The sequence below is a fragment of the Gracilinanus agilis genome, chromosome 4, assembly GCF_016433145.1.
Source record: "Gracilinanus agilis isolate LMUSP501 chromosome 4, AgileGrace, whole genome shotgun sequence".
NCBI lineage: Eukaryota > Metazoa > Chordata > Mammalia > Didelphimorphia > Didelphidae > Gracilinanus > Gracilinanus agilis.
In genome coordinates this window covers 107,053,886-107,081,488 of record NC_058133.1, presented here as the reverse complement: position 1 = coordinate 107,081,488, position 27,603 = coordinate 107,053,886, and the positions used below count along the sequence as shown (strand labels likewise).

The 27,603-nt window shown below is 41.2% G+C and overlaps 1 protein-coding gene across 2 annotated transcripts; it reads left to right on the top strand.

Annotated features, from left to right (window-relative positions):
* Positions 1 to 309: 309 nt before the first annotated feature.
* Positions 310 to 26,807, top strand: LOC123243981 (renin-like). Of its 2 annotated transcripts, XM_044672189.1 has the most exons (10): positions 310 to 409; positions 5,359 to 5,491; positions 6,453 to 6,576; positions 8,426 to 8,544; positions 10,074 to 10,270; positions 17,114 to 17,122; positions 17,932 to 18,051; positions 18,651 to 18,792; positions 20,309 to 20,407; positions 26,489 to 26,807. In XM_044672189.1, exons 1-10 carry the CDS (start codon positions 336 to 338, stop codon positions 26,648 to 26,650), a joined length of 1,179 nt encoding a protein of 392 aa, XP_044528124.1. In that variant the 5' UTR covers positions 310 to 335; the 3' UTR covers positions 26,651 to 26,807. The 2 variants fall into 2 exon arrangements, with proteins under 2 accessions (XP_044528124.1, XP_044528125.1); XM_044672190.1 differs by lacking the exon at positions 17,114 to 17,122.
* The last annotated feature ends 796 nt before the right edge of the window (positions 26,808 to 27,603 follow it).

Here is a 27,603-nt window from a genome sequence, read left to right as displayed (position 1 = left end):
CTCATTCCTGAGGTCATCTACACCATGGAACCCAGGACAGGCCGTGTAACCAGTGTGACAGATTTATAGACCTGCTGACGTTACTGAATAGTGGTCTACTTTCCCACCGCCAACCTTCCCCCCTTTTCCCCCATTGCCCTGACTAGAAACAGGTGAAACCAGGCTCTGTACCAAGGGTTAGCCCTCAGCTGGGGATTTATTACTCCTGTCCTTCCAGTCTATAAATCAGAGGAGAGGAGGATCCCAACTAGAATTCAGTAGTATATAAAGGCAAATGGAGCCTTGGAAAAGAACAAGCAGCCTCAATCCCAGGCCAGACAGACAGATAGACCAGGATGGATTGCTGGGAGCTCCTGCTGGTAGCCTGGATCACCTGCTTCTTCAGTCTGCCCAGTGATGGCTTACAAAGGTAACACCAAGGCCAAGAGGAAGGGAGTTAAGGGGAGTCTGAGCTAACTGTAGGGGAAAATAATGTGACCAAAGAACCTTGGGGAGGAGAGGGCTTTCCATATGATCATCAGGAGGAAAGCAACATCTGTGGGTCAATAAGCAGAGACAAGGGCTTCTCTGTCTAGGTATAGGCAACAGGGCAGTAAGCCAATAGAAGGAGCAGCAAGTACCTAAGGCTAAAGATGATAAGCAGAGAAAAATTGGTCCAGGGGTACCTGTTGACTATGTCAACTTTCCTCTTCTCTCAAAAACCTGTAATGGCTTCCTCTTACAGATGGGGAAACTGAGACCCATAAAGAATAACTAATTTCCCCCATAGTAACCTAGTACAGTTTTACACCATTCTTGCCTGCAAAACTGACAAAATCAGGCCTTGTGATTCTTGTGTGGCCAATTCCCACAAGGAAGAAGGGGGGATTTGGGGAGAGGGAGCCATTTGGAAAGAGGAAGCCATTTGTGGAGACAGAACCATTTTGAGAGACAGAGTAGAACCAGCCTTCATTCATTCCTTCAGCCATAATGATCAGAATTGTAGCTTCTATCAATCGACTAGGAGCTATTTTCAGATGCAATTCAATTACACAATCAATACACATTTATTTAGCAGCTACTGTGTACCAGGCACTGTGCTGAGCTGGAGAGTTAGAAAGAAAGATCTAGTCTGAGTGAAGAATGAAGTTCACATAATGAGGAGATGATGTGCAAACAAATAGGTATTTATATAAGCTATAGAGAGAGAATGTAGACAACTTGGATGGAAGATAATTTCCATGGAAAGCCACTAAAGAGGACGAGATTTTAAAAGGTCTTTTGCAGAAGGTGAGATTTGTGTTGAATCCTGAAGAAGTAATGCAGGAGTTCGGAAGCTAGGTAGTACAGTGGATAGAAAGTCAGGCCCGGAGTCAAGAGGACCTGAGTTAAAATCTGGCCTCAGATACTTCCTAGTTGTGTCACCCTGGGCAAGTCACTTAACCCTTGTGTCCTAGACCTAACCACTCTTCTGCCCTAGAACTGATACTTAGTATTGATTCCAAGACAGAAGTTAAGGGTCTTTAAAAATAAATTAATTGCCTAATAAAGAATAAAGCATCTGAATGAGAGAAATAGTAATGAAAAGCAGGGAAGGCAAAGACTTGTCTCTCATAGGACCATTCTAGCAAGAGGCTGAAAAGGATCAATGCTCAATCTCTCATCTCTTAGCATCTGGGGCCTGAGTTGTACCATGCACACCTGTTTTCATAGGTAGGCAAAAGCCAAGAAGTGAAAGGGAAGTAGGGAAATTGTCAGGGCCTGGGGGAATAGCCAATGCAAGGCATGGGGTCCAGAGACGGATTATCTTGTGTGAGGAACACAGAGAAGACAAGTGTCACTAAATCATAGAGAGTATGGAGGGGAGAAATGGGAAGACTGGAAAGATGGGGAGGGGCCAGGTCAGGAAGGATTTTGAAAGTCAAGCAGAGGAATTAATATTTCATTTATTTCTCTGGTATAAGAACTATGTGTCTTGTTTGACAACATGCAGAACAGAGAAATATGTATTATATGATAATATATGTACAACCTGTATCATATGACCCGCCCTTCTGGGGAAGAGAGGATGAGAGGGAGGGGAAAAATGGGACACAGATTTTTGGTCATAGCTAATATGGGAATTTGTTTCTCTTGGATGAGGATATATTAATAATCAAAAGTATTATATCATATCTTAAAAAGAACTGCTAACAAAAAGAATTGATGGTAGATATAACTGTAAGGCCTTCTAGAGCTTATTTAGTAGAGAGGGTGACATAAATGGCAGTTAAGTGGCACAGTAGTCAGAGACTGGACTTGGAATCAGTAAGACTCATATACCTAAGTTGAAATCTAGCTTTAGATACATAATAGCTGTGTGGCCCTGGCCAAGTCACATAACCCTGTTTGCCTCAGTTCTGTCATCTATCAAATGAGCTGGAGAAAGAAATGGCAAACCACTCCAGTATCTTTGCCAAGAAAACCTGAAATGAGGTCACAAAGAGTCCAAAAGGACTGAAACATCCAAAATAAGAAGGATGGAATGCTTTTGGAAAATCACTTTGGCAGTTGAGTGGAGGATGAATGGAGGGGAGAGAGACTTGAGGCAAGGGGGGATCATCCAGAAAGTACTGAAGTAGAATTTAGGAGAGCTTGTACCAGTGATGGCTGTGTGACTGGAGAGAATGAGGGACACTAAGAGAGAGGTCAGGTAGGCAGGAAGAGACCCAAAGAGAGTAGTGACAAGAAAAGTTAGAAATGAGAGACTATCGAGGAGAAGAGAAACAGTTGTGCTAATGCTGTGTTCGATGTTGTAGATAGAAAAATGATAATATAATGACTCCAACCTTTAAGAGGTTGACATGCAACCAGGGAGGGAAGTTAGCCCTTTACTTATTTATTTTTAAAAAATTAAATTTACCTTCCATCTTAGAATCAATGCCATGCATCAATTCCAAGGCAAAAGGCTAGTAAGGGCTAAGCAATGGTGGTTATGTGACTTGTCAAGAGTCATATAGCTAGGGGGAAGCTGGGTTGCTCAGTGGATTAAGAGCCAGGCCTAGAGACGGGAGGTCCTAGGTTCAAATCTGGCCTCAGACACTTCCTAGCTGTGTGACCCTGGGCAAGTCACTTGACCCCCGTTGCCTACCCTGACCACTCTTCTGCCTTGGAGCCAATACACAGTATTGACTCCAAGACAGAAGGTGAGGGTTTAAAAAAAAAAGAGTCATATAGCTAGAAAGTATCTGAGGTCAAATTTGAACCTAGAACTTCCTGTCTCGAAGCCCGGCTCTCTATTCACTCAGCTGCCCCAACTGGCCCTTCATTATAATTAATTTCTTAATTATAATTCAATGTAAGGAGTGAAAGCAGCAAAAGAGAGCACAATACTCTGTGAAGATTGGAAGAATGAAAAACTAACTTGGTGGGGAATAGTTTAGAAAAGTATCATGAAAATGGTGGAACTGGAGCTTTCATTTTTTAATTAATTATTATATTACTCAGTTGATATATTGTTTCAATCATGTTCTGCCCTTTGTGGATTCATTTGGGGTTTTCATGGCCAAGATACTGGAGCATTTGACCAATTCCTACTTTAGCATATTTAAAAGAAGAGGAAACTGAGGCAAACAGGGTAACTTGACTAGCCCAGGGTCACAAAACTATTAAAGTGTCTGAGGTAGGATTTAAACTCAAGTGCTTCTGACTCCAGAGTTGACAACTCAATTCTTAGTGCCACCTAGCTATCTATTATGTAGTAGAGAAAGGAAATTCTACAGGCCTTTAAAGGAAGTAGTGGGAAGAAAAGTGAGCTGGGAAAAGGCTTCACAGAAGAGTCAGAAAGCCTTCACAGAAGGCTAGGCAGACTTTCAGAAGGCAGAGAAAAGAAAGGAGCATGCTGAATTCTAGGTAAGGGAAATGTCATGAGTAAATCATGCAGGCTCCTTAGAGCTAATGGTTAATTTTCAAGGGGAGCATCTACACCTCTGAAATTGGCAAAAGTACAAATCAGACCTCGATTTCTTATTTTGTTGATAGTCTAAACTTAAAAAACTGATGGAAAAAAGGTTAATAATGCAGATTAAGCTTTAAATGGTGTCTTCTGCACATTCCTCCCCTGGAGAGCCAGTTGTTAATCATTTACCAACACATCATCTTCAAACAGGAAGACTATGCTGGGAAAGAGGAAAACCCATAATAATAAAAGTTAGGACAGAGATGAGTTCTTGCATCATGCTCCTGGGAAAGGGGGTGGCCCTTTGGCAATTGCTAGTGTGACTGGCACAGTGGAAAGAGAGTTTGAATCTTACCTCAGGTGTGACCTTGGGTAAGTCTCCTAACCTCAGTTTCCCAACCTCTAAAATGGAAGGCTGGGTTGGATGGCCTCCAAAACCCCTTTGAGCTAGAGCCCTCCTTGGTCATCAAGGATGCATCTCAGCTTGTACATAGCAGTCAGGGCAGCAACACTGAGGTGGACAGAGAGGGGCAAAAATCCTTCAGGGGTCTCAGCAATAGGACTGCTGACTCTTCTCCACAAGACTCCTCCATCATCTTATTCCCTCAGTACCCACCTTTATGTGTCAGTTTTGATTCTAAGACAGAAGATATGAGTTTAATTTAAAAAAAAAGATTTCAAAATACTTTTGCTATGTTATCTCACTTAATTCACACAACCTTGTGAAGTATATACTATTATTGTCCTGATTTTATGGACAAGAAGAGGTTAAATGACTTGCCCAGGATCACAAAACTGGTAAGTGTCTATGACAGGCTTTATTCAAATCTCCCTGAATTATAGTCTAGCACTCTATCCATTAGAACCTCTAGTTGACCCCAAATGTCTACAGCACTCAGCCTAGTAGCCACTCATACCTCTGTAATTACATATGGAAGAGTTATGTTTTGTTACCTTGTGAAGAAGTGGCAGAGGTGTATATGTGTGTGGAGAGGGGGGTCGGAGCATTGCAGTTTTCATCTTAATGCAGAAAATAAGCTGGAGGAATTAATTAAGGTTAAATGAAAGAAAAAGTCCTTGAACAAGAGGAGCCAAGGAAGCTTTTAGACCAGCGGTGTCAAACTCCACTAAAAATGTATCCTTCTGAGTCACACATTGACTTGGAAAATCACAAGGCTTCATGTTTCATTATTTTTATTTATTTTGTTAAACATTTCACAATTACATTTTAATCTGGTTCAGTTAAAACTTCCCTTGAAACCTCTGTCCTAGAATTTCTCTGGCCATCTTAGAAACAGTCCCAGCTCTCTACTGCTTGGTCTAAGTGGTTGAAGTAGTCTTAAGTGGGGGCAAGGGAATGAGTGAAATAATATTAAGGGATAGAATAGGGGTGCCTGGGAAATTCTAATATGCTTCTCTTTTTTTCCTCTCTTTCTGGTCAGGATTGCCCTCAAGAAAATGATGACAGTCAAAGAGAGCATGAAGATGAGGGGCCAGCACTTGGAGTACTTGGATATGGCAGAGAACTCCTTGCATGATGTAGTGTCCCCTATTGTTCTCACCAATTATGAGGATGTAAGTCCTCCACTAATGATCCTTTACCCTTCCTTTCTAAGCCCCCAGGGCACAAATTAAACTAGAATTTCTAGAAGATATGAAACAAGAGTTTTAATTCATTATTTTTTAATGTTTTTATCAGTTAAATGAGAGCACTAGAAGAAAAAATTGGAAAATAAATAAGAGTTATGAAATAAAGAATTAGAAAGGAATTAAGGCTTGCAAAGGGATAAAAACTTTGCCCAAGCAACAAATTCCTTAAAAATTACACTGGACCTAAAAGAAGCCAGTGAATTCATGAGAAAGCAATAAAACAAAGCTAAATGACTTTAAAGAATAGAAGAAAATCTAAGATATCTCATAGCAAAAATGACTAAACTAGAAAATGGATCAAGGAGAAAAAAATATAAGAAACAATGGACTACCTATGGAACACCATTAAAAAAAGAGCCTAGACATTATTTCAAGAAATTTTAAAAAGAAATAACCAGAGTACTTAGAATCAGTGGCCAAAATGGAAATAGAACACACTGGTCACTTTTTGAAAGAAACCCCAACATGAATACTTCTAGGAATGTTATAACCAGCTTCTACCTCAAAGAAAAAACACTGCAAGCCATAGAAAAGTAAAAATAATAAAAAATAATTCATGTCTTTACAATACTTTTCAGGTTTATAAAGTGTTTTTGATTATACTAGAGGTATGTGATTCAAGAAGGTATCCTTCTCATTTTATAGATGAGCAACTTGAGGCTCAGCAAACTTAGGTGAGTTTCCCGAGGCCACACATTTAGTTTTTGAGAGCTGGGATTGAAAAGCAGGCCAGTCCCTCACACCTTCCAGTATACTATTCTGCATCTTAGAACTAGAGGATACCTTAAGAGATCATTTCATTTAATCTGTTCATTTTATAGATGAGAAAGTCCAAGGTAGTAAGGTGATTTGCCCTCTGTCCATTTCTCCTTTTTTATACCTACAGACCCAGTATTATGGTGAGATCAGTATTGGCAGTCCACCCCAAAAGTTCAAAGTCGTTTTTGACACTGGCTCTTCTGACTTTTGGGTACCCTCCAGCCAATGTGACCCACTCTACACAGCCTGTGGTAAGATCCTAGCCCCTGGGCACCAATGTCCAGGCTCTCCTGTTTTGGAGGTTGACCTTTGTGCTTGTCCCCAAACAATCCTAAATCAAAGCCATTCCTCTTCCTATCCTCTCATCTACCCATCCATCCTTTCAATAGGGGAAGGGATAATTCTCACTTTCTAAAAAGTAGAAACAAAAGCCCAGGATGATCAGAATTGTGTTTAGAACCCAGGAGTCCTGACTTTGTTCTTTCAACCAGAAAAGATAAATGATAATAAGGGGAGGAAATACAAAATCAAATCTGATTCCCTGAAGAAGCATTGAGACCCTGGCCACCCAAGATGCATCTGGGTCTTCTTCAGCCTGGGACAAGCCCGAATTTCTAAGCCTCTCCTCACTCCCACCCCACCTTTGTATCATGACCCTATGTTTGTACCCCATTCTCATCACTCAAGCCCTATGGCTATTTTTTTAAGCCCTTACCTTTAATTTTATGATCAATATTGTATATTGTTCCAAAGCAGAAGAGAGGTAAGGGCTAGGCAATAGGGGTTAAGTGACTTGCCCAGGGTCATACAACTAGGAAGCCACATGGATTTTAACATTGCCTTGCCAAGACTGGGTCCCTCTCATTCCCTACAATGAATTGCCGTTTCTGTCCCTTAGCCCTCTCTCACTGACACTTAGGCTTGCTCCATCCTTGGCATTTAACCTCCATTCAAGGAACTCTCATAACTCCTGGCAATTAGATCTCCATCAATACCATTTTAGTATCTGTCACAGGTCCTTAGCCCCTATCTCTGACAATCCATCAATCATCAAGTATTTCCCCACCCCAAGACTAGAGACTTTAAGCTGATTCATTTAAATGATGGAACAAAGCTCAGGAGGAATGCTAATCAGAGAACAGAGGCTTACCTAGGTTAAGGCCAGTGGGGCTTAGCATACGCTGAGAGTCCATAAAAACTTCAGCAATATGTAAACACCAGATAACTGCTTTGGTTAAAATACGAAGCTAACAGATGACAGGCTAGAGGAGCCCAACTATCCAGGTCCACCCAGGAAGTACCCAGAATGAGCTCTGCTACCCCAGAATCTCTGTGCTGCTAACAGGGATAATGTCAGGGTTTATGTCCCAAATGATAGTCACCCTTCCTGTGGTTTGCAGCAGGCTTTGGGTTGAAGTATGTGAAAAAACAACAAAACTGAAACCTAGTTAAGGGCCTGACAGAGTGGGGGGCGGGGGGGAGCATAGCAGATAGTAATTTTTAACATTTTTAAAGGTTTATTGAGGGATAAAGACTGACCTGGGATTTCACTGAGATAGGTACTCCCAGGTGAAGAAAACCCTCAACAAGTACACATAGACACCTTCTCTGTGACTTGGGGTCTTGGCTAAGCACAGAGACAGTATGGGACTTGTCAAGGGTCACCAAGACAATCTGTGTTAAAGCCAAGTCTTCCTTGCTTTGGACTCTTTCCATTCAACCATGATGCCTTTAGGTACATCTCTTTTTTATTTTTTTCCTAACCCTAACTTTCTCTCTCAGTAATGACTCTAAGACAGAAGGCCAAAGGCTAAGCAAATAGGGCTAAATGACTTGCCCAGAGTCACACAACTAGGCACATTCCTAAAACTTTTAACCCTACCCAACCAACTCTGCTTCCACCCAGTGACACCAGCTTATAGAATCTTTGACTGTTAGCAGGATGTTAGAGAGCATCTGTTGGCCCCTTTCTGGACAGAGGAGGTCACTTGTTAATGGCAGAGAAGGGAGCCCAATCTCTTTCTGACCTCAGTGCATTCCTGCCTTTACTGCCCTGCCTGGTTTCCTCCTCTAATACCTGGGTCTTTGCTTCCTCCCCAGAGTTACACAAGCGATATGATTCCTCAAAATCTTCTACTTACAAATCGAATGGGTCTGAATTCACCATCCATTATGCATCAGGTCGGGTCAAGGGCTTCCTGAGCCAGGATATAGTGACTGTGAGTTCCTCCCATAGGAAATAATGCTCTGCTTACCACTTTCCCATAATTTAGGATCTTGGAGGAATCCTTGTGGGAGAGGGGGAGGGTTAAGGAGAGGTGATGGATGTCAACCTACTCTGAGAACAAAGGGAGCTTGGGAAACAATGGAGTTCTGCTACTTCCCTTTGGTCACTAGGGAGAAGTAATACAGCCCACATACCTATCCTAAAAGGTGGTTCAACTATTGCCTCAAAAAAGAAAATCTCCATTATTTGCATGGTATTTTATGTGTAATTTGCATGTGATTCACTTAAGGGTAAAATACTTGGAGGTTCTAGTCCATTCCTTGTTCTTTTCCTCCTGTGATATGATTGGAGAAAATCACAAATCTCTCTTTTATAAATCTTTTCCCTCTTTCTCCAAGTCCTCTATCCTCATTTCCCTAAGAGAGGACACTAGCACTGTGAATGGATTTGGGTGTTATATTAGCTTAGAGGATAAATCACAGGCCAATTAGTGGTAAGGAAGGACTTACTGTATGAATCCATGCTGCATCCTATTGGCCCTCAGCTGAGAGAGAAGATCCTGGGAAATGAATTGCCTGAAAACAGTTTATTTTGGAAGAGAGACATTGGGGGTGGGGAGCAGGGTATAATCTGAAGCTTGGACTAATACCTTGGGACTGTGACTGAGTGGGAATCTATGTGAGTGGAAGGAAGGCATTAGGGATGTCATTGGGAGAAGAAGGAGCTAAAGGAGGTAGAGAAGGAAGTGAAAGACAGACCAAAAGATCCAACTTATTCCAGTTTGGCCCAGAGTCCAATCTGCTCCTCTCTTCCCAGTGTTTCTCCAGGTCCTGATCTGTTGGTTTGACTTTAGGTCAGGTCATTCCTGAGGGAGAAGGCCCAGGACAACTTAGGCTATGCCTCCCACACCTCCATTCATAGTTTTATCTAGGTGAAATCAGGTTTTGATGAATAGCAAGGGCATCCAGGAAGAGGATAAGAAGGCAGCCTGGAGCCCAGGGGGCTCATAGGGAAGGGGTTAGGTTGTCATGCAATCCAACTCATTGGGTAAGGGGAGTGTTGGCCATACCCAGAGAGGATTAGGGTGGAGCAGGGCTCCAATCTTCAATCTGATGCTTACTGTGGGATTTGGGGCAAATCATTTAATCTTCTGTGCCTCAGTTTCCTCATCTATAAAATGAAGGGTTTGTACTCAGTGACTTCAATGATTCCTTTGAATTCTAAATCTGGGGGGCAAAGTCAAGATGGCAGCTTAGGAGCCCCAAAAGCCAAAACCACTCAGACTATCTATCCATACCAATCTTTAAAAAGCTCTTCAAAAAGGCTGCATCCTCAATCTATCTTCAAACTACCTATTTTTTTTCTTTTTCTTCCCTAATTCTTCCAAATCTAATAATGGACTACATCCCAAGTTAAGGACTAGTATCCTGATTTGTTGTGACCATGGTCAGCACCAGGTCAGGCTGTTAGGACAATATCCCTGGTCTGCCAGCTCTCTACTCTGGCTTCTTAAACCCACAGATTGGTGGAATCAAGGTGACTCAGTTATTTGGTGAAGTCACAGCACTGCCCCTGATACCCTTTGGATTGGCCTGGTTCGATGGAGTCCTGGGCCTGGGCTACCCTAAGCGGTCAATGAGCGGAATCACTCCTGTCTTTGACAACATAATGGCCCAAGGGGTGCTGAAGAAAGATGTCTTCTCTATCTACTACAGCAGGTGAGGCTGTTCTTCTGGGCTGGGATTCCACACCCTGGTGAGGAGGAAAGAAAAGGAATTGTGCCCATGACTATGCCCTCTGCTGGAGCAAGAAGTGTAGAAGAATTCACTTCCAAAAGCTCTGTGGAGTCCAGGGTGCCTCAAAGAGATAGTTGAACCCTTAATCCATATTAGTGGGAGGGAGTCCCATAGACCAGTAAGATATCATGGGGAAATTATTTTTATTTAGCTTTGGAAAGCATTGTTTTGTGTATTCACAGAGGTATATGTAATCTAACATTTGCCTAAACTTCGTATGTTATAAAACACTTTATACCTCTCTATTGCATTTGCTGTGATTATTGTGACATAGGCAGGGCATGATTATTATCTTTATTTTATGTCATGAAATAATTTTATAATTCTAAGTTCATAATAAAATGAAGTTCATATAGGTGAAGCCAACTGGGATTATAAAAATCTAGAACTGGAAAGAACTTAGATGATCTAGTTCAGGAATTCTTATCTTGGAGTCCAGAAATCCTCAAGGATTCTGTTGGTATATTTCAAGAGGTTCATGAACTTGGATGAGAAAAAAATGTTAATTTAGCATTTCCTTCAATTATTCAAAAACATTATTCTGAGAAAGGGACCTTGGGCTATACCAGACTGACAAAAGGGATCCAGGTCACCAAAAAATGGTTAAGAATACCTTGATCTAGGGGCAGCTGGGTAGCTCAGTGGATTGAGAGCCAGGCCTAGAGACAGGAGGTCCTAGGTTCAAATCCGGCCTCAGACACTTCCCAGCTGTGTGACCCTGGGCAAGTCACTTGACCCCCATTGCCTACCCTTACCAATCTTCCACCTATAAGTCAATACACAGAAGTTAAGGGTTTAAAATTAAAAAAAAGAATACCTTGATCTAGTTCAGTTGCTTCATTTTACAAGAGGAGATTGAGGCCCAGGGTAGGAGAGTACCTTGTTATTGTTGTTGTGTGTGAAGTGATTTGGAACTATAAAGTGTTATGGAAACAACTTTAAGCTAACTAATGATGCTGATGAAATGATATTTTATGGTATCTTCACAAAAACTCTGTGAGGTAAGGGGTTATTATCTCCACCCCATTTTACAGAGGAGAATGTTGAGATTCAGAGAGAATAACTGTGACCTGTCCCTGATCATACAGCTATTATGAGATAATAGCGTAATTAAATCATAAATTTAGAGGTGGAAGGAAATTGAGTGGTCATTAGGTCCAACCCCTTCATTTTACAGATGAGGAAACTGAGGCTGAAAGGTAATTTGAGACTGAACATTTCTGATGACAAATACAAAAAAGTGAATGTGTTTATTAAATAACTTACATGAGATCACACAGTTTAAGTAAGGTACAGAGCCAAGACTCAAATTCAGAATCTCTGGCTCTAGATTAAGTATTCTTCCACTGTTCCATGTTGTTATTTAGTCTCTTGGTTAGTAGCCAAACCCAGTTCTCCTCTAATTCCAAGTGGAAGGTTCTTCCTACTCTGCTTCATGGATTTTCCCAAGGTCACACAATTGAGTTGAAGATCTGGGATTTGAACTCATGTTTTTCTGATTTAAAATACAGTCTTTTTGGACTCATACACTTTCTAGCAGAGTGGACCTGGGCAAGTCGCTTAACCCCTATTTCCTAGCCCTTATACGCTCTTCTGTCTTGAAACTAGTACACAGTATTGATGCTAAGATGGATGGTAAGGGTTAAAAAAAAGAAAAGAAAAGAAAATCCAATCTTCTTTTCAATGTACCTTGTTGCCATTCTTTACCTAAAGTAAAGACTAAAATCCAGGGCTTCCAGTCTCAAAAACAGTGCTTCCCTACATATATGGGAGAGATATGAATGGAAAAGTTATTCTAGGTAGGGGAAATGTTGTGATGCTTTGTCATCTCTCTCTATGGACATGTGAGAGGTAACATAGCAGAATGGATAAGAGTGCTGGCTTCTAGGTCAGCAAGACTAGGATTTTAAGTCTCCTTTTTGCCACCTATTCCTTGACTAAACAATTCACTTTCATCTCCAAGAGAGTGAAAAAAGGCAATGCCCAAGATTGTAGGCAACAGGTCAATTGTCAATCTGCACTGATACAAGGATCTTTCTCCCTCCACCCAGAGCTCCCTAAATCAATAGAATCATGGCTCTTTAGTACTTTCTTTTTACCCCCTACCAAAAAAAAAATTTCAACAATATAGGGATTGATGAACACAATGTTCTACTAGAAGGTGTTATCTTCCTTGACCAAGTGTATATCTTAGATTGGCAGGCAGCCATTGAACTTTCTTGGTATTTACTCAAGGTCCCATTCATAAAACTTCTTTGACAGCAAAGTGACTTTTGGTTGACTGTGTTTGCAGCAACTTCAACCTCCTCCTCCTCCTGTCCATCTTAGGCTGAGACTGTAGTCAGGATTCATTCTCTGAGCCCACACCAACTGGTAGGGACAGGTAGTTTAAGACTAAATATTTGTGATGACAAATACAAAAAATGAACAATGTGTTTAGTAAGAATTGAATTGAGGGCAGCAATTGTGGAGTGGCTCAGTGGAAAGGACTAAGAGGCAAGCCTATAGATGGGAGGTCCTGGGTTCAAATCTGACCTCAGACACTTTCAAGCTATGTGACCCTGGGCAACATTTGCTAGCCCTTACCACTCTTCTGCCTTGGAATCTGTTGATGTGGAATCTAGAAGTCCCCAAACTTGTAGCCTAGAAAAGATTTAATGAATCCCAGTTTACTTAGCTTAAAGGTGAAAGCCCCAGGTTTGACCTTGTCACATGAGAGGTCCTCCCTAAGGGAAAGTCCAACTTCAATAGTCTCAGACCAATAAAAGACATTATCTGAGCTTGAGTGAGGATGATCATTCCCATCAGGGTCAAGCCCAAGCTGAATGACTCTTCCTTGTCTCCAGAAGCCTTTCCCACTGTATCACACCCTCCTTTTGAGGATCAAACTCAGGACCTTCAGCTTAGAAGACTGATGGACTTCTAGATTCCAAGTCAACAAGCCAATATATTCAGTACTGATTCTAAGATGGAAGGGAAGGGTTTTAAAAAATAGAATTAAATTGGATGCCTTAATACAAAGCAGGAGCATTGAGAGAAGTCACATGATGTAGGAGAATTCTAACCAAACCCAAGCCTAGTGTCTCTTCTAGTCTCCAGAAGCCTCTCTAGTATACCACACCTCCTTCCTACTGTGCCAAAGAGTTACTAGGCTTGGGTTTCACCTTTCCTTAGGGAGGAACTCTCATGTGATGGATCCAAGCTTGAGGCTATCACCTTCGAGCTAAGTAGACTGGGGTCACTTAAATCTTTTTAGGCTACAAGTTTGGGGGCTTCTAGATTCCACTTGACAAAGCTGTCTTATTAGAAGACTGAATTGGCAACTGCTCTGCTTTGGATGGATTGGAGGGAAGAAACCCAGGAGGCAGGGAATACAATTAAGAAGCTACTAAATAATCCAAGAGTGTGGTGTTAAGGACCTAGACTGAGAGGCAGCACAAGGTAGTGGTAGTAGAAAGAGAGGATAATGGAGTCTGGAAACACAAAAAAGAAAGAAATTCAAAGACTTAGAGATTGGTTCTGGGAGTTGGGGCAAAGAGAAGGATCAAGGATGATTCCTAGGTTTTTAGCATGAGTGAATGAGAGAGTAGTGGTATCCTGATAAGTGAAGCAGTAAAATCCAAAAGCTGTGGACTAATGTGAATGTGAAGTTAATTAGTTTAGGTCTAGACATATAAAGAGTGGATAAAGAGTTGGCTAGGAGACCTGGGTTTAAGTTCTGCCTGTTATATAGCCTGGCTGTGTGGCCTTGGGAAAAATCACTTAACTACTCAGTGCTCTAGGCCAGAAGCATCAAACACCATCTCCCAGACTGTCACAGCTCTGTAAAGTATAGCCTAACCAGATTAAAGTGAAATAAGGAGGACAGCTAGGTGGCACAGTAGACAGAGCACCAGGCTTGAAGTCAGGAAGACCTGGGTTCAAGTCTGACCTCAAACACTTCCTAGGTGTATGACCCTGACAAGTCACTTAACCCCAATTGCCTAGTCCTTGCTGTTCTTCTGTCTTAGAATTGATACAAAACAGAAGGTAAGAGTTAAAAAAAAAAAAAAAGATAAGGGGGACCTGAATTGTTTGTGAGTAGAGGAGAGTCATTGGAGAAGAGATGGAAAAATCAAGAGGAGCTGTGATAGATAGAGAAAGGGTCCTGAAGAATAGGAGGGAGGGACAAGAAATCAAGAAGTAGAGGCATTGGTCTTGGTAGGGAAGAGAGACATTTCTTCTTCTGTGGCTAGAAAAGGATGATTCTACTGCCTGTCAGCTTTGGAAGTGGGGAGGAAAGAACAGGGGACTGGGGGTGGGAATCATGAATCATGGAATCATGGAAAAATATTCCAAATTTTAAAAATTTTTGGAAAGGAAAAAGTAAGAAAAGGATGGTTCTAGATGGCATGGCTATCCCATTTTCAGAAAACAGGAAGCTAGGATGGATAATTAACACTATAGGACAATCAGGATCCCCCCACATCTCAGGAGGCTAGAACAGTAGACTGTCTCATATGATGAAATTTCACAGGGATTCATAGAGTCTTGTATGGTTTCAAAAAATCAACTTTGCAGGAACAAGGTAGGGGGTGGCCCTTTGATTGAGAAAGGTCTGGGGGCCAATTGAGCAGACCGGGTCAATGATGGGCTACCACAGCCCAAAAACCAATTGTGATTTGAGGCTGTATAACTTCCAAGAATAAGGAGGTGGTAGTACTACTGACCAGTCCTCTTGCTCAGACCAGTTCTGGAAAACCCTGTTTGAATCTGGATACCACAAGACAAAGAGAATGCTCATAATCTGGAGGAGGTCCAAAGGAGGGCAACCACAAAGGTAGAATGTTTAGGTGGGAGAAAAAAGAAGACTAGATTAGGGAGGAGGGTGGTGAGCAAGATAGCTGTCTTCTAGTACTGGAAAGGCTACCATGTTCAAAAGAGATTTATTCCCAGAAGGCAGAGCCAATGGCAATCCAGAGAAGTTATAAAGAGATGATTAGGCTGGTGTAGGGGAAAAAATTTCCTAATGACTAGAACTGTGTGAGAAGAGTGGAGGATGCTTTGTGAGATAATGGGTTCCCTCTCACTGGAGTTCTTAAAGCAAAAGCTGAATGGACCCTCTGGCGAAAGGTATGGGATAGTGCAAGGATACTTTCCAGGCTTGTGCTGGACATTGGACAATGGTGTTGTCAACTTGGAATCTAGAAACCCCCAAGTTTGGTTAGCTTGAAAGCTAAAGACATCAAGTTTGACCTGTTACATAAGGATTTCTCCCAGAAGGAAATCCCAGCTTCAGAAGTTTCAGACTAATAATAGACCTTAAAGTGCTTTAGGTGGAACTAGCCAACTCAAATCAGATATTAAATACCCTCTTGTCCTAGTAGATTCTCCCTAGTGTCAAAGTGTCCCTTATTTCTGGTAGCTGAGCCTTTGGGCTGGATCTTTCCCTTTTGTGTCCACTGTAAAGCAATCTGCCTCTCCCTGATCATCCTGTCTAGAATTCCTCATTTCTTTTTAGCCATTGTAAATCTAATCAATCATGCTCACATTTACTAGTTCCCCAGGAGGTATACAAATTCCCCAGGTTTAGGGGTTCCTTAGAGCTATAATTTCCCACTGTGATTTCTCCCAGGCATACTGTTCCCAGAGTCCCAGGGTGTAGACCCTGTAAAGGTTTTGGCATCTGGCTCTGTAGATAGTCGAATATAGGATTTATCCCTCTCCCAGGGATACTGTCCTCAGAGTCCCACAGTAGAGACTCTATAAGGTTTTGGTGCCTGCCTCTGGAAGTTGCCAAATATTGGACTTATTCCTCTCCTGATTAGAGACTTGGTCTTTCTAACTACTTCAGCAGTTCTATAGTTTTGTTTTTGTTTTTGTTTTTTCAGTTTAACAGTGCTAAACTCACATAGAAAAGGGGCTTCGCTAAACCATATGTAAGGATCTGAATGGGCCACAGAATAACTTATAAAACAACAAATTGATATTTTCGGCATTTTCTTCTGTTTTAGTTTTGTTAAACATTTTCCAACTACATTTTAATCTGGGCCCTGACTCAACTCTTGGGATGCACCAGGGTATTGTTTGACAGCTTTCGATACCTCTTAGGTGCCCTGTGAGGACCCCTCCAACTATAAGATTCTATGATTCCAGGAAGATGCAGAGAAATTTTCAAGTAAGGTGAAGGTATCTTTGCTAAAAGGTCAGTAGTGACTTTTTGTGCTTTTTAGGCATTACTTTCTGTCTTAGTAACAACTCTAAGACAAAAGGCCAAGGGTTAGCCAAATGGAGTTGAGTGCCTTGCCCAGGGTCACACAGCTGGGAAATACAACAGTGACCTTCTAGTTTCAAACCCAATTGTTTTCCTCATTTTACTTGACTTCTCTGCAGCCTTCTCAAAATTCTGGTATGGCCTTCCATGACACAGCATTGTCCTGGTTCTCTTCCTATTTCCTTGGCCATTTCCCTATGTGTACTTTTTTAAAAAAATTTAAACCCTTACTTTCTATCTTAGAATAAATACTGTGTATTGGTTCCAAGGGAGAAGAGTGGTAATGGCTAGTCAATGGGGGAGGTAAGTAACTTGCCCAGGATCACATAGCTAAAGAAGTGTCTTGAGATCACATTTGAATCCAGAACCTCCAATCTTTAAGCCTGGTTAAAACACTGCTAGGGGTATTCTGGGGATTAAATGAAATCCTAACTGTGAAAGGGATGGGAGATGAGAGTAGCCAAATAATTCATCATTCGTCAATAAATCAGTTCTTCCCTGTCTCTCTACAGGAAATCCAAGTGAGGATGCAAGCCCATCCCAACATGACTCCAGCTTCCCTGTCCATGAGCATCCTTAGTAGCATGACCCAAAGTCACACACTCTACCAGCCCAGAGAAGCCCCAAAGAGGCCCAGGCTCATTGGAGGCTACCTGCTGATATTCTCTGCACCAAACCACCCTCCCCAACCCTTTGGTCACAATCTTTGTGCATTCCTATCCTTACCTTCCTCTCATCTTTCCCAGAATCTTTTCCCAGGTGCCAAGCCCCACTCTTTGGGGCCTGGACCTGCCTGAAAGTGCCTAAAGCAAGAGAATGGGTGCCAATTTGCATCTGATTTTCATGGTGCTCATTTGCACATCCCCATCCCTCCTCCTTTCTACTAATTGCTGCAGTGACTGCTGGATCAGGTTGGGCTGACCCATCCTGGAAAAATTAGAGCTGTCCAAAAATGGCAAGGATTGATTTGGGAGCAAATGAATTCTCCCATCATGGGGTCTTTCAAGGGAAAGCTCAATGACCATTTGTTGGGGGCCCTGGAGAGGAGCTCCTTATTCAGGGATGTAGCAGGATATAAACTCAAGGTATGAAGGGCCCATGAGGTCCCAGCTATGAGATCCAGGAAAGGAGGAAAATGGCTTTGCTCTCTCATATTGTCTACTGCCTCCTATATCCCATGGCCCAGTCCAATGCTTAGCATAGTCCTTGACATACACTTAATAAATGTTTGTTGACTTGACTATTCCTATTCTCCAAACCCCTCTCCCAATTTCCCCTTGACCCTGAGTCCTCAAACCTCAGAGTGAAAAGATTGTCATCTGCCCTCCAGGAGTTCAGGGAAGAATGGTGGAGAGCTGATACTTGGAGGCAGTGACCCCAACTATTACCAAGGGACCTTTCACTACATCAACACCAGCCGTCTACACTTCTGGCAGATCCAGATGCAAGGGTGAGGAATTGCCATTGGTTCTGATTCTATTTCACCTCCTAATTCACCCTGAAATCCAGACACATCTTACATTGGCCAAGCCAAAGAGTTTTTGTCACCCACTTCTCTACATTCAGATACCTCTGGAATGACTTCTATCTATCCACTAATATCCTTCACAAAGGAACACTGCCATGGACTATTTTTTAAACCCTTACTTTCTCTTTTAAAAACAACTCTAGACAAAAAGGCAAAGGCTAGAAAAGCAGAGTTAAGTGGATGTCCCAGGATCACACAGCTAGGAAGTATCTGAGGCCAAATTTGAACCCAGGTCCTCCTGACACCAGGCCTTGTTCTCAAACCACTGAGCCAACTGTCCCCCAGCTAAATTATTTTCCACCTATATAACACATTCCCTGAAATACCCTTTCCATGCATTTGGAGCATCACATCTGCCCTCTCCTGTATCCAATTATCGACTCCTTGAATTAGGGATTGTATCTGTTCTTTGCTCTGTCCCCAAGATCCTAATCTGAGGCTCTCAGTCTCTGGGGGGTGGGGCAAGTGGCTGACCCTGCTGGCCTATGAACCCTCTTTCTGTCTCTGACTTTTCCATACAGGGTGGCTGTCAAGTCTCAGGTGGTGTCCTGCGAGGCTGGCTGCGTTGCAGTTGTGGACACAGGAACATCCTTCATCACAGGCCCATCCAATTCCATAGGGGCACTGATGAAGGCAATTGGAGCTAAGAAAGATGGGCATGAGGTGAGCAAGCCAAACTCTGGGAAGAAGAAGAGAGTGGGGGGTTACCAAAAAGGCTGAGTAAAAACCAGGATCCTGAAGTTCCCCTCCACAGAATGAAGGGCCACTGGGGGCTGATTCAGAGGTGGTTATCTCAAAGATGGTTGTCCCAGTTCAGTCTGCCCCACTCCCTGCAAATGCAATAATTACTCAGAGGGTATCATAGATTTCAGAGTTGGAAGGACCCTAGAAGTCTTAATGCTACGCAGTTCAGAAATTTCCTGTACAGCATTCTTTACAGGTATTCATCCAGCTTCCACTGGAACACTTCCACTGATAAAGAGCTCACCACCTTACACAAGATAGACATTTCTATTTATTGCAACAAAATTTGACCATCAGCACCATTGAGGTAGCTCAATGCATAGAGTTCTGGAATCAGAAACATTTTAATTCAAATTCAGCCTCAGATACTTATTAGCTGTGTGACCTTGGAGAAGTCACTTAACTTCTGTTTGCCTAATGCACTGGAGAAGGAAATGTCAAGCCACTCCAGACTTGCCAAGAAAACCCCACACCAAGTCATGAAGAGTTGAACACTGAACAACAACCAAAAGTTCAAATGTTAGAAAATTCTCCCTGAGATAGATCAAATCTGCCTCTAAATAGAGGGAATTTCAAATTAAAAAATTTACATATGATATACATATGCATACATATATTCATTTGAAGGATTATCAACTAGGAGAAAAATAGAAATTTGTTCTGCTTGTCCCCAAAGGGCCATTGCTAAGAGCAATGAGTGCAAGTAGTCAAACCAGATTTCAACTCAATGTATGAAAAAAATCTCCTAAAAATGAGGGCTGCCCCAAAGTGCCATTCCACTTTGGGCTGCCTTAACTGAAAATGAATCCCCCATTACCTAAGGAAGCAAGTGATCAGTTGGTGATCACCTGATGGCTATGCTGGAGATCAAAACTGGCAAATGTTGAAAAGAAATGTTTAACAAAATAGATAAAATACAATACAACATAGCTAATGTTAATTTGTGACTTTTCGGTTTGATACCATTGCTATAGAGGCAGTTGTTTAGTCATCATCAGTTCTGTCCAAATTTCTATGACCCTATGTGGGGTTTTCTTAGCAAAGCTACTAGAGTGGTTTTGCCATGTCCTTCTCCAGCTCATTTTACAAATGAGAAAACTGAGGCCAACAGGGTGAAATCACTTGTCTGGGAGACTACAGAGCTAGTAAGTATCTGAGGCCGCACTCAGAAAGATGAGTCTTTCCGACTCCAGGTCCAATAGTCTATCCACTCACTGCCCCTATAGAGGCAGAGGATCTCCCTGTTCTGATTATACGTGATACTCGGTGACCTCTGAGGTTACTTTCTATTCTGACTGTGTAAGCTCCTAAACTTGGACTAACACTGAAAAAGGGGACCCAGGTGACACTTCAGCCCTTCCTTACTGATCTGTGCACATGTGAGGTCTAGAATATCTGGAACTCACACAGGCTTTGGGACTCTTTTTGTCCACAGTATCTTGTAAAATGTGACCAGAAAACCACACTCCCGGATATCTCTTTCAACTTTGATGGCAAGGACTTCACACTCCAAGGTCCTGACTATGTCTTAGAGGTAAGCTTCTAGATCATTCTGTTTCTGTTTCTCTGTCTGTCTCTCTGCCTCTCTCTCTAAGTAGGGGGCCATGGGAATTAAGAATCAGTTACAGTAATGGCTAAAAACCAGAGTTGGGGACTGTTGAGCATAGAGTTATACTTCCTCCATAAAAGAGGGTTCATTTACTAATTAGCCCCAAAGTGAAAGGGATACAAGTATTTGTATCCCAACAACCCTAGAAAGTTAGTAGTATATAAGTTTTATCCCCAATTGCCTGTGGTACAAAGCTAGTAAATGTCAGAGGTGGGATTTGAATTTAGGTCTTCCTGCCTCTAAATTAAGTACTTTATTTGCTACCCAGAAGAATGGGATAGTAGAAATAACTCACATTTCTCCCAACAACCCTGTAAGGTTGGTCGTAAATAAATATTATCCCCATTTGACAGATGAGGAAACAGGCTCAGAGACGTGAAGGGACTTGCTAAAGGTCATACAGCTAAATGAGGAAAGAGATCTGTCCTGGACCCTCTTTCCATACTTTCTCTTACTTTCCTTCTCCAGTGGATTAAGGCAAATGAAAGTTAAGTAACTTGCCCAGGGTTACACAGCTAGGAAGGGTCAGATTTGAACCCAGAATTTCCTCTTTCTAGGCCTGCCTCTCCCTAGGATTTTCCAAGAAGCCCAATATATCAGCAACAGAAATACTGTTATCTTCTCTTTCTTTTTCTTGTCTTATTGTTATTGCTAACATTCTGGAACTATGTCAAATAATAGTGGAGAGAGAGACCATCCTTGCTTCTCTTTTGTATTTAATGAAAACAATTCTAGTGTATCCCCACTGCATATGATGATGATCTTTTGGTTTTAGATAGATGCTTTTTGCATTAAAAAAAAAAAAGGTCTCCATCTATGCCCATACTTTGCAGCATTTTAAGCATAAAAATGTTTCTTTTGTGTCCTGTTTTGTTAGCATACAACTGTGCACATTGTGTTCAGATTATTCGTTTTATTTCAATTGATTTTGCTGTGATTTCACCTTGCTCATTTGCTATCTTATTGATTTGATTTTCCACTTTCTTTTTAGTCAGATTAGCTAAGGGTTTATCAATTTTATTAGTCTTCAGCTTTTAGTTTTATTTATCAGTGCTGTAGGGTTTTTGTTTCCAATTTATTTTTCCTCTCCATTTTTTAATAACTGGTCTGCAAAACCCTCTTAACTGGTTTCTTTGTTTTTAGTCTTGTCCTTCTCCAATGTGTTATTCACGACTATACAAATTATATTCCTAAGGCACAGCTCTGACTCTGCCATGCTTTTGCACAAAAATCGCCAATAGCTCCCTACTTCTAGAATATTAGAATTTATCATGCCTTGTATAAACCTCATAGCCTACCATATTCCCTCTCTGCTAAAATGCAGGCTTCTCAATTTGACTCCTACCTATCTGTTCCAATCTTAGTGCATAGTTCACTCCTGTACCAACTCTATGGATTAGCTAAACTGGAAACTCCAAACTCCATCTCATGCCTTTGCAGACTTTATTTCCCAAAGCTAGAATTCCAACCCTTTCCAGTTCTACCTTTCAGATTTCTTGCCTTCATTTAAAGTTCACCTCAAGTACAACTGGGAAATTTTTCCTTCTTTCCAATTGTCAGTATTCTTTTCTCAAATTATCTTGCATCTATTTATCCACGTGTGTATACTGTCATCTCCAATAAAATGGGAGATCCAGGGGGCAGCTGGATAGCTCAGTGGATGGAGAGGCCCAAGGATGGGAGATCCTGGGTTCAAATCTGGTCTCAGACACATCCTAGCTAGGTGACCCTGGACAAGCCATTTAACCCCCATTGCCCAGCCTTTATTGCTCTTCTGCCTTGAAACCAGTACCTAATATTGATTCTAAGACTGAAGGTAAGGGTTTAAAAGAATGGGAACTCCTTAAGGGCTGTTCTGGTTATCATTTAGTCTTTGTATTGCCGACACCTATCACATAGAGTAACAATTGTATGTGCTTTAGGTTTGTTAAAATGAACTGAATTAAGAAACCTGGATTCTAGGGGCTGCTCTGTCACTAGTTAGCTGACAATTCATTTTCCCTCTCTGGTCCTCAACTTTCTTGCCTGTAAAATAAGACAGTTGGCCTGTATTATCTCTTAAAATGCTTCCAACTTTAAGATTCTACTAAATAGGGGCAGCCAGTAGATAGAGAGCAAGGCCTGGAGTCAAGAGGTCTTGGTTTCAAATTTGACCTCAAACCCTTCCTAGCTGTGTCACCCTGGGCAAATCACTTAACCCCAAGTGCCCAGACTTTCCCTCTTCTGTCTTGTCTTAGAACTGATACTAAGACAGAAGGTAAGAATTTAAAATAAAAACAAAAAGAAAACAGATTCTTTTAAAGCTATCCATATGGCAGGGCAAGAGAACCATGACCAAGTTCTTTAACTTTTCAAACTGCCCTGATTTCCTCATAATATAAAATGATAAAATAATGTTTTCATTAGCCATCTCAGAGAACATCTGAGCTTTGCAGTACTTTGGATATGTACTTAGTACTTATATTTCATAATATTAGCAATTATTATATTTGTGTTGAAGATTATTATTATTATTGAGAGTGTCACAATGGGGCTGCATCTAGAACTTCTTCTGAAATTTCAATGGCTCAATTAAAAATAGACTAAGCTGCCTCCAGCTACTTGGGTAATCTAAGTACCAAAGAATTGTGAAACTTGGGTGAAGAAGAAGGTAGAGGGAGACCTGTTTAGGAAAGCAGAACTGCCCAAAGATGTCCCTGGTTAAGAGTGTGGAGGTGGTCTCCTTCCTGACAGGGTCAGTCACCCTAGGTTCTTTTTCCAATTGAACCTTAGTGTTCTGACCTTTTCCCATCCAAACTAGAAGTCAGACGTATATTTTTGGAGAGGATTTGTATTTCACATCCTGGGGGAAGTGACAGGAAATAATAGGACTTACATGTTATTTTTTTTTCACTTTACAATTCACTTTACAATTAATCATCTATCATTTACATTTTAAAATGTAAAAACATAACAAATGTATAAATGCATAAAAATTAAAATAAATCATGTATTTAGAAATTTAAATACATGGGTAAAATATGCTATTAATATATAATATATTATTTGTAGTATATATAAATATATATTTATACTATTAACTGCTTATGTAGTTATTTATTATACTTATATATTTGCTATATAATATAGATTATATATCATGCATAACCAAATATTTATTTTATATCATTTATATGTAATATAGTTATATGAAATTATATATTATAAATATATTAAAGCAGTTAAATTTGTAAATAATGGAATGTGAACCAATTCTGTCCTTCTGCAGAATATAAACTGATTAAAAACTTGGGCTTAAGGAACACTTAAAAAAAATAAACCCTTACCTTACCTTCCATATTAGAATTAATACTAAATATTGGTTCCAAGGCAGAAGAGCGGTAAGGGCTAGGCAACTGGCGTTAAGTAAGTTGCCCCAAATCACACAGTTAGGAAGGACCAGAAGTCAAATTTGAACACAGGAACCTCCCATCTTTGGGCCTGGCTCTCTATCCACTGAGCCACCTAGCTGCTCCTTACTGGGCACTTTACAACTGTAATCATATAGTTATGCACATTGAGATTCTTACATGTTATTTTAAGAGTTATAAAACACTTGACATTTTTTCTCATTTGTTGAGATAGCTTTAGACTGGGAATTTTTCTGCAGGCTACCCCCTAAGAGAGGACCATCAGTGGGGTATGGATTGGGGTTAGAGGTGGGGGATTGATCATCAGAAATGAACAGAGGGGACAGCTAGGTAGCACAAAGGAAAGAGCACCAAGCCTGTAATTGGGAGCACCTGGGTTCAAATCTAGCCTCTGACTCTTCCTAACTATGTAACCCTGAGCAAGTTACTTAACCCCATTTGTCTAGTTCTTACTACTCTTCTGCCTTATCTATTCTAAGAGAGAGGGTTAGAGTTAAAAAAAAAAAAAAAGTTAAGTGAATGGCAGTGTCTAAATTTCACAGGTTGAAAGGAAATGGGAAGATAGTGGAATTTATGGGAAAGGGGGAAGCCAAGGTAGGAGAGTACTATAGGGGTCTGAAAAGATGGTTTTATGAAGAGGGAGACAGATGCCATAAAGGCAAGAATCTCTGGGAATCTCTATAATAGTAGACATTTAATATTTAATGAATGAATAAGTGTTAAGAAAGGAAAATGTCAATACATCTCAAAGAAGCTACATAGTCATTAGAAAGAAGGAACCAACAAAAAGCATTTTTATAGAGTCTGGAAATGGACATGAGTTGAACTAATTCAGTGGTATCAAATTTAAACAGTTAAGGATTCCTATGGGACCCATATTCACTTCAAAAGTGATAAATTAGCATTGTCTATATTATATTGTGTATTTGTTTATTTTATTAAACATTTCCTAATAGCATAAAAAAAAACAGCCTTTACCTTTTGTCTTAGATTCAGGTTCTAACAGCAAGGGCTAAGTAATTGCAGTTAAGTGAATTGCCTAGGGTCACATGGCTAGGAAGGATCTGAGACCAGATTTGAATTCACAACCACCCATCTCTATGCCTGGCTCTCTGTCCATTGAGCTACCTAGCTGCCCCCAATTACATTTTTAAAAAATGTACCTTCCATCTAAAAATGTTATCTTCCATCTTAGAATCAAAACTGTGTATGGGTCCTAAGACAGAAGAGTGATCAGGAATAGGTAACTGGAGTTAAGTTACTTGCCCAGGGTCACACAGCTAGGAAATGTCATGACCTCAGGACCTTCCATCTCCAGGCCTGGCTCTCTATCCATTTACTCATGTAGGTGCTCTCAATTACATTTAAAAAAATGATTTACCCTTTGTCTTAGAATCAATATTCTGTATTGGTTCCGAGGCAGAAGAGTGGTAAGAGCTAGGCAATGGACATTAAATGACATGTGAGGGTCACAGAGCAAGGAAGTGTCTGAGGCCAGATTTGAACCCAGGGTTTCTCATCTCCAGGCCCAGCTCTTTATTCACGAGCCATCTAGCTTCCTCCTAATTACGTTTTAATCTAGTTCAGGTAGCATTGGGATCTTTATATGTGGTCCACAGCAGTGAGTTTGGCACATCTGAAATGGATAATCTCGAGGGTCAGGCAATAATAGATAAATATGAAGTCTTTCACACAGGTTCCAAAAAGTAACTTCCCAAGTGCAAGAATGGGGAGATGTAGATAGAAGGTAGTTTGACAAAAAAAAAAAAAAAAAAAAAAAAAAAATCAGAGACATTCAGTGACCTGTACACTCAAAATCAGTCAAGAGGGTGATAGAGCAGGGGAAAAAAGCTGATTCCATTTTAGGCTATAGTGTGAAGGCAGATACTAGCTCTGCTGCATTCTGTCCTGATCAGACTATCAGAGGCACTACATTTAGTCTTGGGTGCCACATTTGTGGAAGAACATTGATAAGCTAGAGATTTTGCAGAGGAGGACAAACAGGGTGGTACAAAAGATCAGTTTAGGATACTAGGGATGTCTGGCCTAGAGAAGAGTTTGGGGGGAGAGCTGGTGATGGAGTGGTGGTGGTGGAAGTGATCATTACCTTTATGTACTTGAAGGGCTAACTGGAGGAAGAAGAATTGGTATGTTTCTGCTTGACTCCAGAGAGAAGAGCTAGGAAAGATGGGTAGAAGGTTAAAGAGGTTGAAAAAAGCTTATAACTACAGGACTGATATAAAGAACCATCTCCTGATGCTAATAGCTAATGCATGGTGGAATGGGCTGACTCAGGAAGCAAATGGGTTCCTCTCTTCTAGATTGCTTTTGGCATAAGGCAGGATGACATTTGTCAAGCATATCGCATTAGGAGTTCTCCTTCAGGTTGGACTAGATGCCTTCTAAGCTTCCTTCTAACTGAGCCTCTGAGATCTTGTCATCCTCTTCCTTCCAGTGCCAAGATTCTGTGATGTTTATCATAACCAGGAGCTAAATTGAGTATTTACTAAAAGCTGGGATCAGAGGAAGAGGAAGGGGATGAAGGACGAGGTGGGTTTGTTAAAGGGCATCAGTCCAAACTTGTCTCTCCTTGCAGGCTGATAAACAGAGTGATCCGATGTGCCTGGTGGGCATCCATGGCCTGGATGTCGCACCACCAACAGGACCTCTGTGGGTCCTGGGAGCAACCTTCATCCGAAAGTTCTACATTGAATTTGACCGGCAAAACAATCGCATTGGTTTGGCCTTGGCAGCTTGACCCATCTCTGCCCACATCCCTGTTGGATCCTGCTTTCTCCCTGTTGTGCTTCAATCCTTGGGACTGGGGCAAGTCCCTCCATCAAGCTCTCTAATTCTGCAGACCATTGTTAATCTTCAGCTTTAATTGAGAATAGAATAAAGTTTTATTACTTAAATCTGGATCTGTCTTTTAGATGAGAATGGGGTGTAACAGGAACTGGGAGAAGCAGCACAAGGTCTCTTCAGAATGTAAAAGACAATGATCCTGCTATATGCTCTTAGACAAATCCATACAGGCTCATAAACTCTGATGTAATAATGGACACATGTATCACCCTTTGTTATATAATTGCAATTACAATTGCAATAGCTTTTTCTTCTTTTTAAGTCCTTACCTTATGTCTGAGAATCAATACTAAGTATCATTTCCAAGACAGAAGAGTGGCAAGGGCTGGGCAATTGGAGTTAAGTGACTCAACCAAGATCACACAGCTAGGATGTGTCAGAGGCCAAATTTGAACCCAGGACTTCCCATCTCCAGGTCTGGCTACTGAGCTTCCCTGTAATAGCTCCTTTTTTTTTTTTACACTTTTTTACACTTTTTTTTACATTGAAAAAAATGTTTTTTCAATTAAATGTAGAAACATTTTTTTAAAACCCTTAACTTCTGTGCATTGGCTCATAGGTGGAAGAGTGGTAAGGGTGGGCAATGGGGGTCAAGTGACTTGCCCAGAGTCACACAGCTGGGAAGTGTCTGAGGCCAGATTTGAACCTAGGACCTCCTGTCTCTAGGCCTGACTCTCAATCCACTGAGCTACCCAGCTGCCCCCTGTAGAAACATTTTTTGAAGTGAATCACCATTTCGTGATTCACATTCTCTCCCTCCCAAGGCAGTAAAGAGTCTCATAGAGGTCATACCAGTGCTGTCATGCAATCCACATTTCCACATTCCTCACCCACAATAGCTTAATT

Coding starts and splice junctions, on each gene's coding strand:
- LOC123243981 (XM_044672189.1), top strand. CDS start 336: ATGGATTGCTGGGAGCTCCTGCTGGTAGCCTGGATCACCTGCTTCTTC. Junction 6,577..8,425: donor CCCACTCTACACAGCCTGTG/GTAAGATCCTAG, acceptor CTTCCTCCCCAG/AGTTACACAAGCGATATGAT. Junction 8,545..10,073: donor TGAGCCAGGATATAGTGACT/GTGAGTTCCTCC, acceptor TTAAACCCACAG/ATTGGTGGAATCAAGGTGAC.